Source organism: Aethalodelphis obliquidens, unplaced genomic scaffold (assembly GCF_003676395.1).
Source record: "Aethalodelphis obliquidens isolate GAN/ISIS:26980383/991018 unplaced genomic scaffold, ASM367639v1 scaffold26, whole genome shotgun sequence".
NCBI classification, from domain to species: domain Eukaryota; kingdom Metazoa; phylum Chordata; class Mammalia; order Artiodactyla; family Delphinidae; genus Aethalodelphis; species Aethalodelphis obliquidens.
The window spans coordinates 24,249,069-24,261,221 of record NW_020837970.1 but is presented as its reverse complement, the minus strand read 5'-3'; the positions used below and the strand labels follow the sequence as shown (position 1 = coordinate 24,261,221).

At 52.1% G+C, this 12,153-nt stretch overlaps 1 protein-coding gene across 1 annotated transcript in view; it reads left to right on the top strand.

Moving 5' to 3' along the window:
- The window catches only part of LOC113629362 (OTU domain-containing protein 7A), a 177,722-nt gene extending 176,849 nt beyond the window's left edge, over positions 1–873 (top strand). Inside the window, exon 12 of the mRNA XM_027123778.1 lies at positions 1–873. Coding sequence (XP_026979579.1) covers positions 1–570 — 570 coding nt within the window. The 3' untranslated portion in view covers positions 571–873.
- The last annotated feature ends 11,280 nt before the right edge of the window (positions 874–12,153 follow it).

Genomic DNA, 12,153 nt, shown 5'->3' with positions numbered 1-12,153 from the left:
GCGGCCTCCCCGGGCCCCGGCGGCGGCGCGCGACGCGCGGGTGCCAGCGGACCGGTCCCGGGCCGCAGCCCCCCGGCGCCGGGGCGCCAGAGCGTCATCCACGTGCAGGCGGCGGGCGCGCGGGACGAGGCGTGCGCCCCGGCCGTGGGCGCGCTGCGGCCGTGCGCCACGTACCCGCAGCAGAACCGCTCGCTGTCGTCGCAGAGCTACAGCCCGGCTCGCGCCGCTGCCCTGCGCACCGTCAACACGGTCGAGTCGCTGGCGCGCGCCGTCCCAATAACCCTGCCCGGCGCGGCGGGGGCGGCGGGCGCGGCCGAGCCCAAGTCGCAGACCTACACCAACGGCTTCGGCGCGGCGCGCGACGGCCTGGAGTTTGCCGACGCCGACGCGCCGGCCGCGCGATCGAACGGTGAGGGCGGCCGGGGCGGCCCCGGCGCGGGGCCGGCGCAGCGGCGCTGCCAGCGCGAGAACTGCGCGTTCTACGGACGCGCAGAGACCGAGCACTACTGCTCGTACTGCTACCGCGAGGAGCTGCGGCGGCGGCGCGAGGCGCGCGCGGCCCGGCCCTGAGCGCGCGCCGCGGCCCCGCCGGCTGGGCTGTCCTCTCCACGCTGTTGGTGTCTCCTCCGCGCCCTGGTCCACCGGGAGGCCGGCGATCCTCTGTCCGTGCTGTGTACGTGTTTGGTCAAACGTTCCTAATGGTGCCTGAACCTACACTGACGCCACTCAGGTAGTAGACGGATAGGAAACAAGTCATACTGTTGGAAGTGGGTGTGCTAGCTAGCATCTGCCTCGTACCTGTGGAAACTCAATAGCCATTGCAAGGGTATTTTTGTTCTTCAATAAGAGAAATAAAGAAATTTGCAGCCCTTTGTTTTTAGAAGGGAGTGTTTTACATGCCTTTTTTTTTTTTTTTTTTTTTTTTTTTTTCCCTAACCCGGCGACTGACCTCTTCCATGTAGCGGTCACCTGCGTGCGATTGTTGCCACCTAGGGTTTCGAAGCAAACGCGCGGCCCCGGGACCGCGGTGGCGGCTCTGCCTCGGGCTCCCACCTGTGCCCCTCCCGGGTCCCTGGAGGACAGGGCGGTTGGCCTCCCACTGGCGCCCTGGTGGTCCCTGTGACCCTTTAGGAATACACGGCTCCATCTCATAAGCAAAACCTCCTCCCACAGTCCCCGGCTCGAGCGACATTCACACTGCCATCAAAGTCGCGGGCGTCTGTAGGATGGGCACCGGACAACCTACCTCGCAGGGCGCGGTGAGGTGTAGCGATCACTCCCGGTGCCGGGCAGCTCAGGCGACAGGAGCTTTCCAAAGACACCTTGGGGCCCAAAGGCAAGGTTCCGAACTCACAATTTGGAGTTGACCATATATGAGCAAAGATGACAGCCTGCTCACATTTCTCCTTCGAAGACACTTCCTCAATGCTCTGTCACCAGAGTGGCCCCTAGGAAGCGACCATCGGTGCCCCAGGAGAGAGGCGAGAACTTGACCCTGCGGTCACTGTGTAAGCCCCCTCTAGGCCGCCCTGAAACCCGGCCTGCGCCTCTTTCCAGAGGGGAGGGGCTGAGGGCCGCCGGGGAGGAAGCCCACCCCCACCTCCACCTCCACCCGCATCTGTCTGGGATCAGCCAGGTGGAGGGGCACCGCTCCCATCGGGGTCCCCTCTGCAGGGTGCGGGTAACCCTGACTGTGGCTCCGGAGCACATGAGGGGCAGCCCCATCCCTGAGCAGTCCCTATTTTGGTGCCTCCTTACATTTCTTGAGGAAAAAATAATGTGTCCTTAGCTACCCTGTTCTGAGCAGCAATATGCAGCGTCTTCCTTCCAAGATTACCTCTGGAGAATACCGTTCTTGGCCAAGGACACTGAGGCGTTAAACCTGCCTCACTAAGGAAAGATCTCGTTTCCAAGAAATACAGATACGATGGGTAAAATCCTCACTAGCAAAAGAATCCTTTAAAACCTGTGAGAGCCTTAGAATAGCCTCTAATAATCCCAAGAAAGAGAGGAGAAAGCACCCAGCTTCTCTGTGGGTGTATCTTCAGAAAACACAGGAGGTAGACCATCTCTTCATTGGCGCCAGCTTCTCCTTCTCCAGAAAGGATGCTTTCCCCCGAGATAAAGAGCAGAAAAAAAAAAAATACGGAAGGGGATTTTTGTTTTTACTTGTTTGAAGAATTATTGATATAATAAACTAATTTGAGTATCTCCTGTGAGTAATTTCTTTTTGTTTTTAATTGTCCACAGCACGTGGAGTTTTCAGTAATTTATTCAAGGTTTACATAAGTGGTTCCTTAAAATTATTTATTAAATAGGATCTTAAATTTTTCGAAAGTTTTACTTTTCGTGCTAAACGATACTTCCGGTGTGTGGTAATTACTAACATTCATGTCCTTCATATTACTGGGGTTTCTTTTGTTAAAAAAAAAAAAGTAGTTTTTAAAAATTCTCTCCTCAAGAGGGTTTGTGGCAGCTTTTTGGACTGATTCTTCACGTCATGCTGACCAGCTGCTTTGCCATCCAAAGCTGTGAGGTCACAGGAAATAAATATGGCTTCACGTGTAGACGCCAGTTCCTGCCCTGCATCTCACAGAAGGTGGAACAGCCAGCCTGGAAAATGCTCCCCTGCCCATTCAGAAACCAAACACACACGCACAAGAAGTCAAGGAGGCAGAAAGTAATCTCGTGTTTGTTTCTTAATTTTTTTAACATGAAAACAGCCAACCAGAAATTTCCAAAACTGGCTGTGCAAATATTTTATCTTTCTCATGCTCTCTGCCAGGTTAAAAAAAAAAAAAAAGGCAAACTGAGAATAAAAATGGTCCATTTGTAGTACCAGAGGAAAAAGGAAAACCTTTAAAGCCAGGCAGTGTTATTTGTAGGTAATATCAAAAAACAGTGACCTGTTCTAGCTCCTCGGATTTCAGGGTCACCACCACCACACCCACATCTGACATATATGCCATAAATAAGAGCCTGAGATCCAACCCCAGACCCCACCCCAGGCTCCTCCCCTCCCCCCCACAACATGGAAGACCCCTGCACCGGCCGCTCCATGTGCAGGGCGCCTGTGGGTGTCACTCCCATCTGGTACGATGCCCTCCGTCCACATCGTTTACAAATAGACGTCTCCTCTTGTGAGAGATCTGGATCCATCCTTCCTCTAAAAACAATGTTAAAAACTGAGAGAGCCCACTGTTCCCTTAAATGTGCTGGTCCAGCCACCCACCCCACCCCACCCCACCCCCACCCCAGTGTTCACAAGAGACCTTTAGCCCTGGTCCCAAGCCAGACATCTCTCAGGCGAAATGAGTTCATCAGGCTGGACGGGAACTATTAGAAACTGCTGTGTTTCTCACGTGTGGGTCAAGAGGTCCTCTAATGTCCTTCTGTGACTTGGGGGCCCTCTGTGGAGTGGGAGGAAAAGGAAGTGGATTGGGGGTGCTAGAGAAAAGGAAGACGGCCAGTTCCGATTCTAGAAAGGACATGAGCCCCACCTAGGCACAGGTCCTGGACACGGGCTGAGCAGCTGCCCCACCTGTGGGCCGCCTTCCCCAGCCGGTCTGACCTGGCCAAACTTCCCTTTCTGGAAAGGTCAGATGTCTCTTAAGTGACAGCAAGTTTCCAGAAGGATCCCAGATACTTCTAAACCCCAGTGGAGGTTATTTCAGTCATTTGCTTCACACTTCCTGCAACTGCGTTACCTGGGTATATGACTTTTTAAAAAATAATATATTGTGAAAGGAAGGCGTTTTTAAGTGTATTCTGTTTGTAGATTTTATGCTGTTATGTTGAGATTTTACAAGCCAAGTTTAAACTGTACTATAGAAATTATTTTTATATTATTTTCAGAATATGCCAGAGAGCAATATTTTGCACCCTTATATTGGCACAGGGTTACCCCCTTGGGGGGCTAACTTTAGGTTGGGTGGGGCTCCGCTGTGGGCTCTTGGGGGTGAAATGATTTCTGCTCTTTGTTCAAAGCCCCTCTGAAGGTGGAACTGTGTAAATGTCTCCTCTTTTTCCATGGAAAGCTCAATTTGTTTTCTGCTCCTGGATTTTGGTACTGCATCTTTCCTCTTAAATGAATACTTTCTATTCACTAAGTTACTGTGGACCTTTTTCTTGCCTATCACCACCCAGTGGCTCCAGTGGTGTTCTGAAAAGTTGGGATCTGTTACTTTACAAACTTTATGTTTTCCAGAGTGATTTGGTTTATTAATTCTGGTAGCTTACCGTCAGGAATTTAGGGACTCAAGATAGCAGGGGGCACACCTCGAGGTGTGAAATCCTCCAGGCAGTGCCCACCGCCTCTGGGGCAGGGCCGTGGCTACGTGGCTCTCACCTCCTCGCTTAGCGACTTCAAGCTTATTTTGCGAACTACTCTACTTTGCAGAAATAAACTTAACCGATCAAAATATATTTCACGTTGGTTAAGAAAAAAGGGCTGTACCCATCAGTGGTGGGAAATTTGTGTGAGGAAAAAAAAAAAAAGGCTTTGCCAAACCATGTGTTCCATTCGCTGTATCTTTCATGTTTACTAAGAGACGTGGAGTAATGCACGTTTGGGAGGGTTTCTTTCTTTAGGACACGATTCAGTTTTCCTCATTGTGGTGTGGACTTTACAAATTAAGTTCCTCGAGTGCTTTTTTCTTTTTCTTTGTTCCAACGGTTATAATAAATAAGAAGAAAACGTGTGTCGTGGTTGAGCGGACCCTGCCTTGTCAGACCCCGGCCGCTGTGACATTGCCTCTGTCCAGAGTCTGGTTCTGCTGTCATCCGAGCACAAGCACATCCAAGAAAGGGCCCCACAGTGGCTGGCACCCCTGGCACCAGGGAGCAGGCACCCCCTTCCAAAAAGCCTTAAAGCGGTGGCTCTCTGGAGACCTCCGGGCCCCACCTTGCCCTTCAGTCCTAACTATAAGTTCTCCTTGCTACTGGAACTGGGCCGCTTTGGTGTGGGGCTCCAGGGTGGGGAGAGGTGCCCAGCTTCATTCTTGTTTCTGTCTCGTCCCCCCAGTGCCCAGATCCACTCTCCAGCACAGGTCCCAGCGGCCCAGAGCGTGATTCTAACGGTGGATCTGCTGACACGGGGTTGGGCCCAGGGCGCTTCATCCCCAGGAGACCCACAGGGCACACATGATGACGAGGGGCCCCACACTCCCCTCAGGAGGCCTGGAGGCTGCAGGGAGCGCTCCGAGGCACCCTGATCAGGAAGACTTTCATGATTGCTCCGAGCAATGTGCGAGATGGTCTGTTCGCAGTCACGTGGGTAACTTTGTTCCCCAAAACCGGTCCTTCCTCTTCGCTCCATGCCCACCCCCAGCAGAGAATAGAGAGGGGGCTGCCCTGCACAGACCTCTCGGGAACAAGTGTGTAGTCTGTGCTGTGTCAAGATGCCGTGCTCCTCCACCCCCACCCCCACCCCCCACCGGCTGACTTAATACACACATCACTGCAGGAACAGCACAGAAACCAGAGTCTCCAAACAAGGCTAAAATATTACTATTTCCATTTTATTTTGCAAAATAATTTGCTGAAATTTCAATTTTTGCTGTTTGATGCTTGCAAAAAGAGTCCCACCCTAATTATGTATGTACAAAATGATGCCCATTGCTTATCCTTTTTTATTCCTCCAAGAGAGCATCTCAAGAATACACACACACACACACACACACACGCACAAACAGTTCTTTAATGTAAGATGAGAGGTACCACTGGCTTTTTAAATATAGGCTGAATATGCTCAAGACCAAAGCAACCCATTATTTTAAAGAGGGTAAATTAGTGGAGCCAGCTCCTTGAGAACATCTGTGATAGAGCAGACACTGCAGGATGACTTCAAAGAAACAACTAGGTTCTGACAAAGACCACTCCCACCCCTGTACTTCTCCAACCTCTGCCCCAGTGACACAAGCCTGGCCCAGGGCCTTTGCACATGCCCTCTGCCTGGAATGTCCTCTCCCAACACCCACCCTCAGCCACCCTTCACTACCTGCCAGTCTTTGTTCCAATGTCACCTCTCAATGAGGCTCTCCCTGACTTCTTTATTTAATCAGCCAACACATCCCACCCTCCCTGCCGCCTCCCTGCGCGTCTTCCTCTTGTGCATTTATGGCCACCTGAGGGCTGCGTGTGAATTATTCATTCATTCATTCATTGTATGCCTCCCTCCAGCCCCCATAGAATGTAAGCTCCACGCGGGCAGGAATTTTTGTATGTTTTGCTCACTGCTGTACTTCTGGTGCCTACAACAGCGCCTGACATATATTAGGTGCTGGATAAACACTTGTTGAAAAAAGAAAATGAAATCAGTAATTTGATAGCTATTAAGAAGCCTAAAAGTATCAGTTGCAGCCTTTATCAAGTCGAGATTCTACTCTTGCCCCTAAATGGGGAGAATTTTAGCTGATACAGCAGCCTGGCTGCTTCTCCAGCCTGTGGTTTACGAAGGCCGGATGCGGCAGTGAGCACCAGACCTGATGGTGGCGGGTCTCCCGTGTAAACGCCTGCCCCGGGGCCCTCCCTCATAGAGAAGGTACTCCGCTGTCTACAGAGGGCCCTCTGGGACAGGATGAGGTGGGGACAGTTTCCTCCAGGGCACCTCTCGTGATCACACCCCCTCCATGAGGTCGTCATGGGCCTGGACCATTCTGGAGAGTCCCTTATAATGGGTCCTTAGGACGCTGTGCCTTCACAGTGTCTCCAGGGAGACAGGCCTTCCTTCCTAGAGCAAACTCAGTGGCAGCAGATGACCCTGCCCAGGAAAGGGCATCAGCCTGACCACTAGCAGGACCCGTTCTTATGTCACCAAAAGAAGGCCTTCAGGGAAGGGGAGCTGCTCACACAGGTGTGGGGGGACTGCGTTGACAAAGTTGGAGGCCCCCTGTCGCCCCTTGGTCACAGGTGTGTGTGTACTGCAGGGGCAGAGCCTGGACATAGCAGAGCCAAACAACACAGCCTCCTCGGCCAGGCCCCCTGGTGGCCTCGCCCACCAGCAGGGGAGGGATGCTTCCCCCTCTGAACTTCCTACCCCTGCGGGATGATCTTCCCAACTACCTAACCTTGGTGTTTACTTCTAGGTCCTTTGGCCAAATGTGTTTTCCTCTACCAGTTGTTGGCAAAATACTGTTACAAGCTTCTTATAGGACCCTTGTCCTACTGTGGCCTGGTTAAAAGCCTTTGTCCTTCTCTTGTTCCCTTTCCGTGGTTCTGACGTCACTTCTCTGGGTGCCATATTTTAGGGTCCCCCATCTGGGGGGCCAGGAGCTCCCTCGTAGCACTCCCTCGGCAGCTGCAGACAGTGAGCGAGCCCACACGCGTGTGTCCCTTCGCTTGAATTGCCAAATACACAAGGCCCCTTTCATTGGTGCCCTGACACACGCGGGTGTGGCAGACATGCTCCTGGCCAGTGCTCGGAGAGGGCGACCTTTCCAGGGCTGCTTCCTTGGCCCTCGCCAAACCTCCTCCAAGGCAGGAGCCCTGCAGCCCGTCCAGTTTTTCCTGCTTGCCTGGAATGGAATCCAAACGCCTGCCCTGGAGTGATGATTTGGTAGGTGGGAGTGGGGCAGCTTGTCCCCACTAACTCGTGACCAAAACTAGTAAAGCCACCGGAGACGGGCAAGTGGCCCAGAGCCCCTGTACACGAGGCAAACGCCACCTCCCAGAGCCAGTCATCATTCAACACCCCGAGGAAGCCCGGGGCCGTCCACCACCCACGGGGCCCTTAGAGCCACAGGGGGCTCCCCTGAGTCTGCACTCAGAACCTGAACCCCGTTCACCCTCAGCTTCGACCAGTGTGTCTCGTTTTAACTGATGATTGCTGATGTGTACTTGCTTGGTTCCTTCCAACACGCATTGGCAAGTGAATGTAGTTCCTCTGTTTCTTTCCCTTTCTTTTTTCTTTTACTGGTTCATTTGACTGATTTGGGATGAAATACATGACTTTGTTTCCCCAGTTTACTTGTTACCATGGACGAAGGAAAACATTGAGTCAGAAAGGGGTCAGAAATCCCTGTTGCTTCAACCGAGTTGTCCAGAACCCTTTTCTGATTCAATGCAAATATTCTTTTCCATCTGGTCTATCCTTGGAGAAGGAACCCATTGTAAGAGCTTGTCTTTGGTGGTTGGATTGTTACTTTGTAAAGTATTAAAGCACTAAACCGATTTTTGCAATATGTAGTAAATCTTGCTTTCATTTTGGAAAACTTCCAGTAATGACTACTACTGCACTTTTTATAGAAGAACTGTATTTCATTTCTTTCTTTTATGAAAGATTATTTCAAGTAACAATAGCTCTGTAATCCGTGTGATACGGCTTCTCCATTACTTGACATGGAGAGAAGCTTTGATGCCTACTCAATAAAATTAACATGTTTGTAAAGCACTGGCTGGTCCAATTATTTACCCACTCCAGTGTCCCTGGTAAAACACCATCTAAGAAAAGTTTTATGGCACGGAGGAAGAGGATCCTAACAGGTGTCCATCCTTACCCATTTTTATTTTAAGTGTTCTTCCAATCAGATGAGATGTAAACCTAGGTATCACAGTTTTATTATGTGAGACAAGAGTTTCTGTCCTTTTTAAATGGTCAGGACACTTTCTGTCAAAATGAAAACAATAGAGCTTCCCTTAGCGTGTGTTCGCCAGAGGTCAGCAAGACGGCAACTGGGAGGCCACAGAGAATGAGAGGATTTGACTGTGGATTTTTATTTGCACGTGTTTTTCTGTGCAGGAGAGGCATGGTGTCTGTAAAAGAAAGTAAGTCGTTTCCCTGTGGGCTGCGGGCCTGTCCCAGGCAGGCGATGGGCTCCAGCACAGTCAGAGCCGAGCACCTCGCAGGAGCTGGGGCAGGGGTGGTGGTGGTGGTGGTGGCGGCCACCACGTGCTGTGCTCTGCCTCAGGCACATCGTGGACACCGTGGGATTCTATCCGGGCAACAACCCTGCGAGTTAGATGTCAAAATCCCTGTTGTGTAGACAAGGAGGGAAGTTTGGCAGTGTAAGTGGTGAAACCAAGATTGCAGCTCTAGTTTGCCTGATGGAAGAACCCGCGCTCCCAGCTGCAGGGCCACCCAGGAGCAACTCCCAGCCTGTCCAGTGGGTGGACTTGACACACAAGGAGAAGGAGAGGGAGAGGAAAGATGCTCAGCTGGCCTGTGGGATGCACTGTGGCCCTAGGGACAGCGTCCGGCCGGGGCTCCACCTTCCATTTCTGGTTCGGACGTTCTTCTCCACTAGAAAATAGGAGACTGTACTTAGTTCTTGCAGGACAGGTGGAGAATCCCACATGAAAGGCACACTCCTCCACCAGCAGCTTTGAGAGGTGCTTAAAAGGCTTTACAGGATGGTGGTGGGAGCCCTGCACAGGAAGAAGGAAATTCTGGCCCCTAAATTACAGTGACCTTGAGAAAGGCATCTCCCCTTTCCAGGTCCCAGTTTTCTATAAAATTTCAGTATATTCTGTAAAATGAGGGACTTGAGGGAAGGATCTCTAAATCCCCAACAAGTCATGGAATCCGTGTATCATTTAGGAAAACAGAAGTCATATCAGTTATTTTAACAGAGAGAATTTAATATGGGGACTTGGTTGAACAGGGATCAGAAGACTGAAAAGAACAAAAAGGGCCCATGGAGGCAGCATGGAGAAAGTGAAGCTCATCACAGGGCTGGGGGCAAATCTCAGGGGCCAGGTGGTTATGAGCTACAAGCATGAGGGGTGGGGGGCACCCAGGGCTGGAAGCAGGCCTCTGAGGAGGAAGAGCTGGTGTCTCTGAGGGGGACACGGTTCGGCAGGACCTTCCGTGTGGGGGAAAACATAATTAGAACAAACTGCAGCTGGCAAGTAGCGAACTGTTGCCAGGACAACGCTGAGAGATACTGGAAGTAAAAGAAAAGAGCAAGTCCTGTGTGTGTGTGTGTGTGTGTGTGTGTGCCCGCGTGCGTGCACATGGGCGTGCATGCACGCCCATGTGCATGTATGCATATGTATGTGTGTACATATACACGTATTGTCTGTATACACACACACGCACAAACACACACACACCCCAAGCAAGGAGGAAAATGAGAATAGACAAGCCGCGTGTCTGTCACCAGCCGGGGACCATGGCTGACATTCCTGACCTCCTCCTTCCAGAATGAGTCTGGTTTCCTTTGCCCTCAGCCAGGACCTCAGCTTGTTGGGATCTTTCATTTCTGATGAAATAACCCAAACTTTCATTCCCGAGAGGTCTGAATCATCACAAGTCCCCTGTTGGATGCTGTAGTTGACCATTAACTTTTATTGGGGGCGTGGATGTAATAAAAGGCACCCCCAAGAGTCCCCTGAATGTCACAGATCAACCCCTCTGTGTAGCAGCGGCTCCATGTTGCCTTGATGATTAAAGTTCGTCACCAGTCAAATAATAGCGCCCTCCTCTGCATTGAGGCGGTGGCCTGAGAAGCCCCCATGGCTGGGTCTCAGCCTCCAGACCAGTGACACCCTGAATGGCTCCTGGAGGAGGCCCTCCCTCCCTGGGAACGGGGTGGGGGCGGGAAAGCACAGGTTCTTGGTTACGAGGCAAAATGGTGACAAGAGCCACTCCCACTCCCAGACCGTGTGTTCTGGCCATGGGACAGACCCCACCGTACGGCCATGGCTGATTCAAATCATCAGGTCCATCTGTAAGACCGAGCTCCTGCCTTTGCAGGAGCTGCCTCCCTGCTGACACCATCGCTCAATCTCCAGCGGGCTGTTCGCGGCTCCATCAGGCCAGCTGCTCCCGGGTCAGCTGGATACTCAGTGAGTGAAGCCCCTGTGTGTGATCCCATAGCCGTGAAGCTGAAATTCTTCTGCAGAAGCAACACTGTGTGGAGCTCCATCATGGTGAGCAAGGCATCCTTTGAACCCATGAATGGTAGTTTTTGGCAGAAGTGTTGCAGGCAGGGAAGGCACACCTGAATCCAGAATACATGTATTCCAGTGAGAGAAATGGCCTTACTTCATAATGGAAAGGGTCCAGCGCAATCAGCCAGCCACGTCTGACTGGCCACCCTAGGGAGGGAACCATACGGAGGCTCTGCACCGTTCCCCACTGCCAAATGTCACTCGCGCTCAGCAGGGGCGGCCTCCAGGCTGGCCTTGAGGAGGGGAAGTCGTGTAGTCTCGCTCATCCCCAGCCTGCATCGCTGCAAACGGGTCCCTCCGTACTGGGGCCGATTGAGCCTGGAGAAAGTGTTGGCTGACATCACAGGACCTGCCATCTTGTCCAACCGATTCCTGAGAGCCTCCTCTGCACAGGGTACATTTAATGAGCATAAACATGGGACATGATATCTCCATGCTCTAGGAGAGCCGTCCCCAGACATCTTCCTTCGTCACCACACCTCCTTGTCACCGATCTTTGAATCCTATTCTTTCCAAGTTCCTGACTGTCCAGTCAACTACTTGTCCCTGCCCATAAATCAGTGTGGATTGGGATTCCTCGACAGTGGCGTTAATGATGTTTGGGGCCAGATCGTTCTTTTTGGCAGTCCTGTGTGCATGGTAAGATGTGCAGCAAGTCCCTGGCTGACCTCTACTCACTAGATGCCAGTAGCTCTCTCCACCTGGATGTGACAGTCAAAAATGTCTCCAGACATTGCCAAATATCCCCAAGGCGGTGGGGGGAGGGGAAGAATCACTGGTGTAGGTGAATTCTTCTGGCTGTCTTTCATTCCAGAAAAGTGATAACCATTTGTTCTGCTCAAGCTCTGTCCACTGGGATGATTTCCCTTCCCCATCGTCTTCCAGGGACACTTGAGACTGGGGCTGTAATGCCCTCACAGCCTGCTCTCAGCTGGAGCCAGCATGTCACAGAGAACCACCGGAAAGCAAGCCTCCTCCGCCATTTGGTTACTGGGAACTTCCCAGGAGGTATCGATTGCGGGAGAGGAGGCCACAAGCAAGAGGACATGTTGCAGGGTCTGAGCCACCTGTTCACGCAACTGCGTGTGCCTTCTGGGTTTTCTTAGGCTCTCACACACCATCTCCATGAGATGACAGATTGCAGCCACACAGACCTGACTTCCTGGGAGGGTGGGGCAGATCACACCCCGCCCATAATGCACTGAGCTCAGGACAGTAGTCCACTGATGTCCCCTCAGCTGTTCAGTCCCCACCAGGACCCAG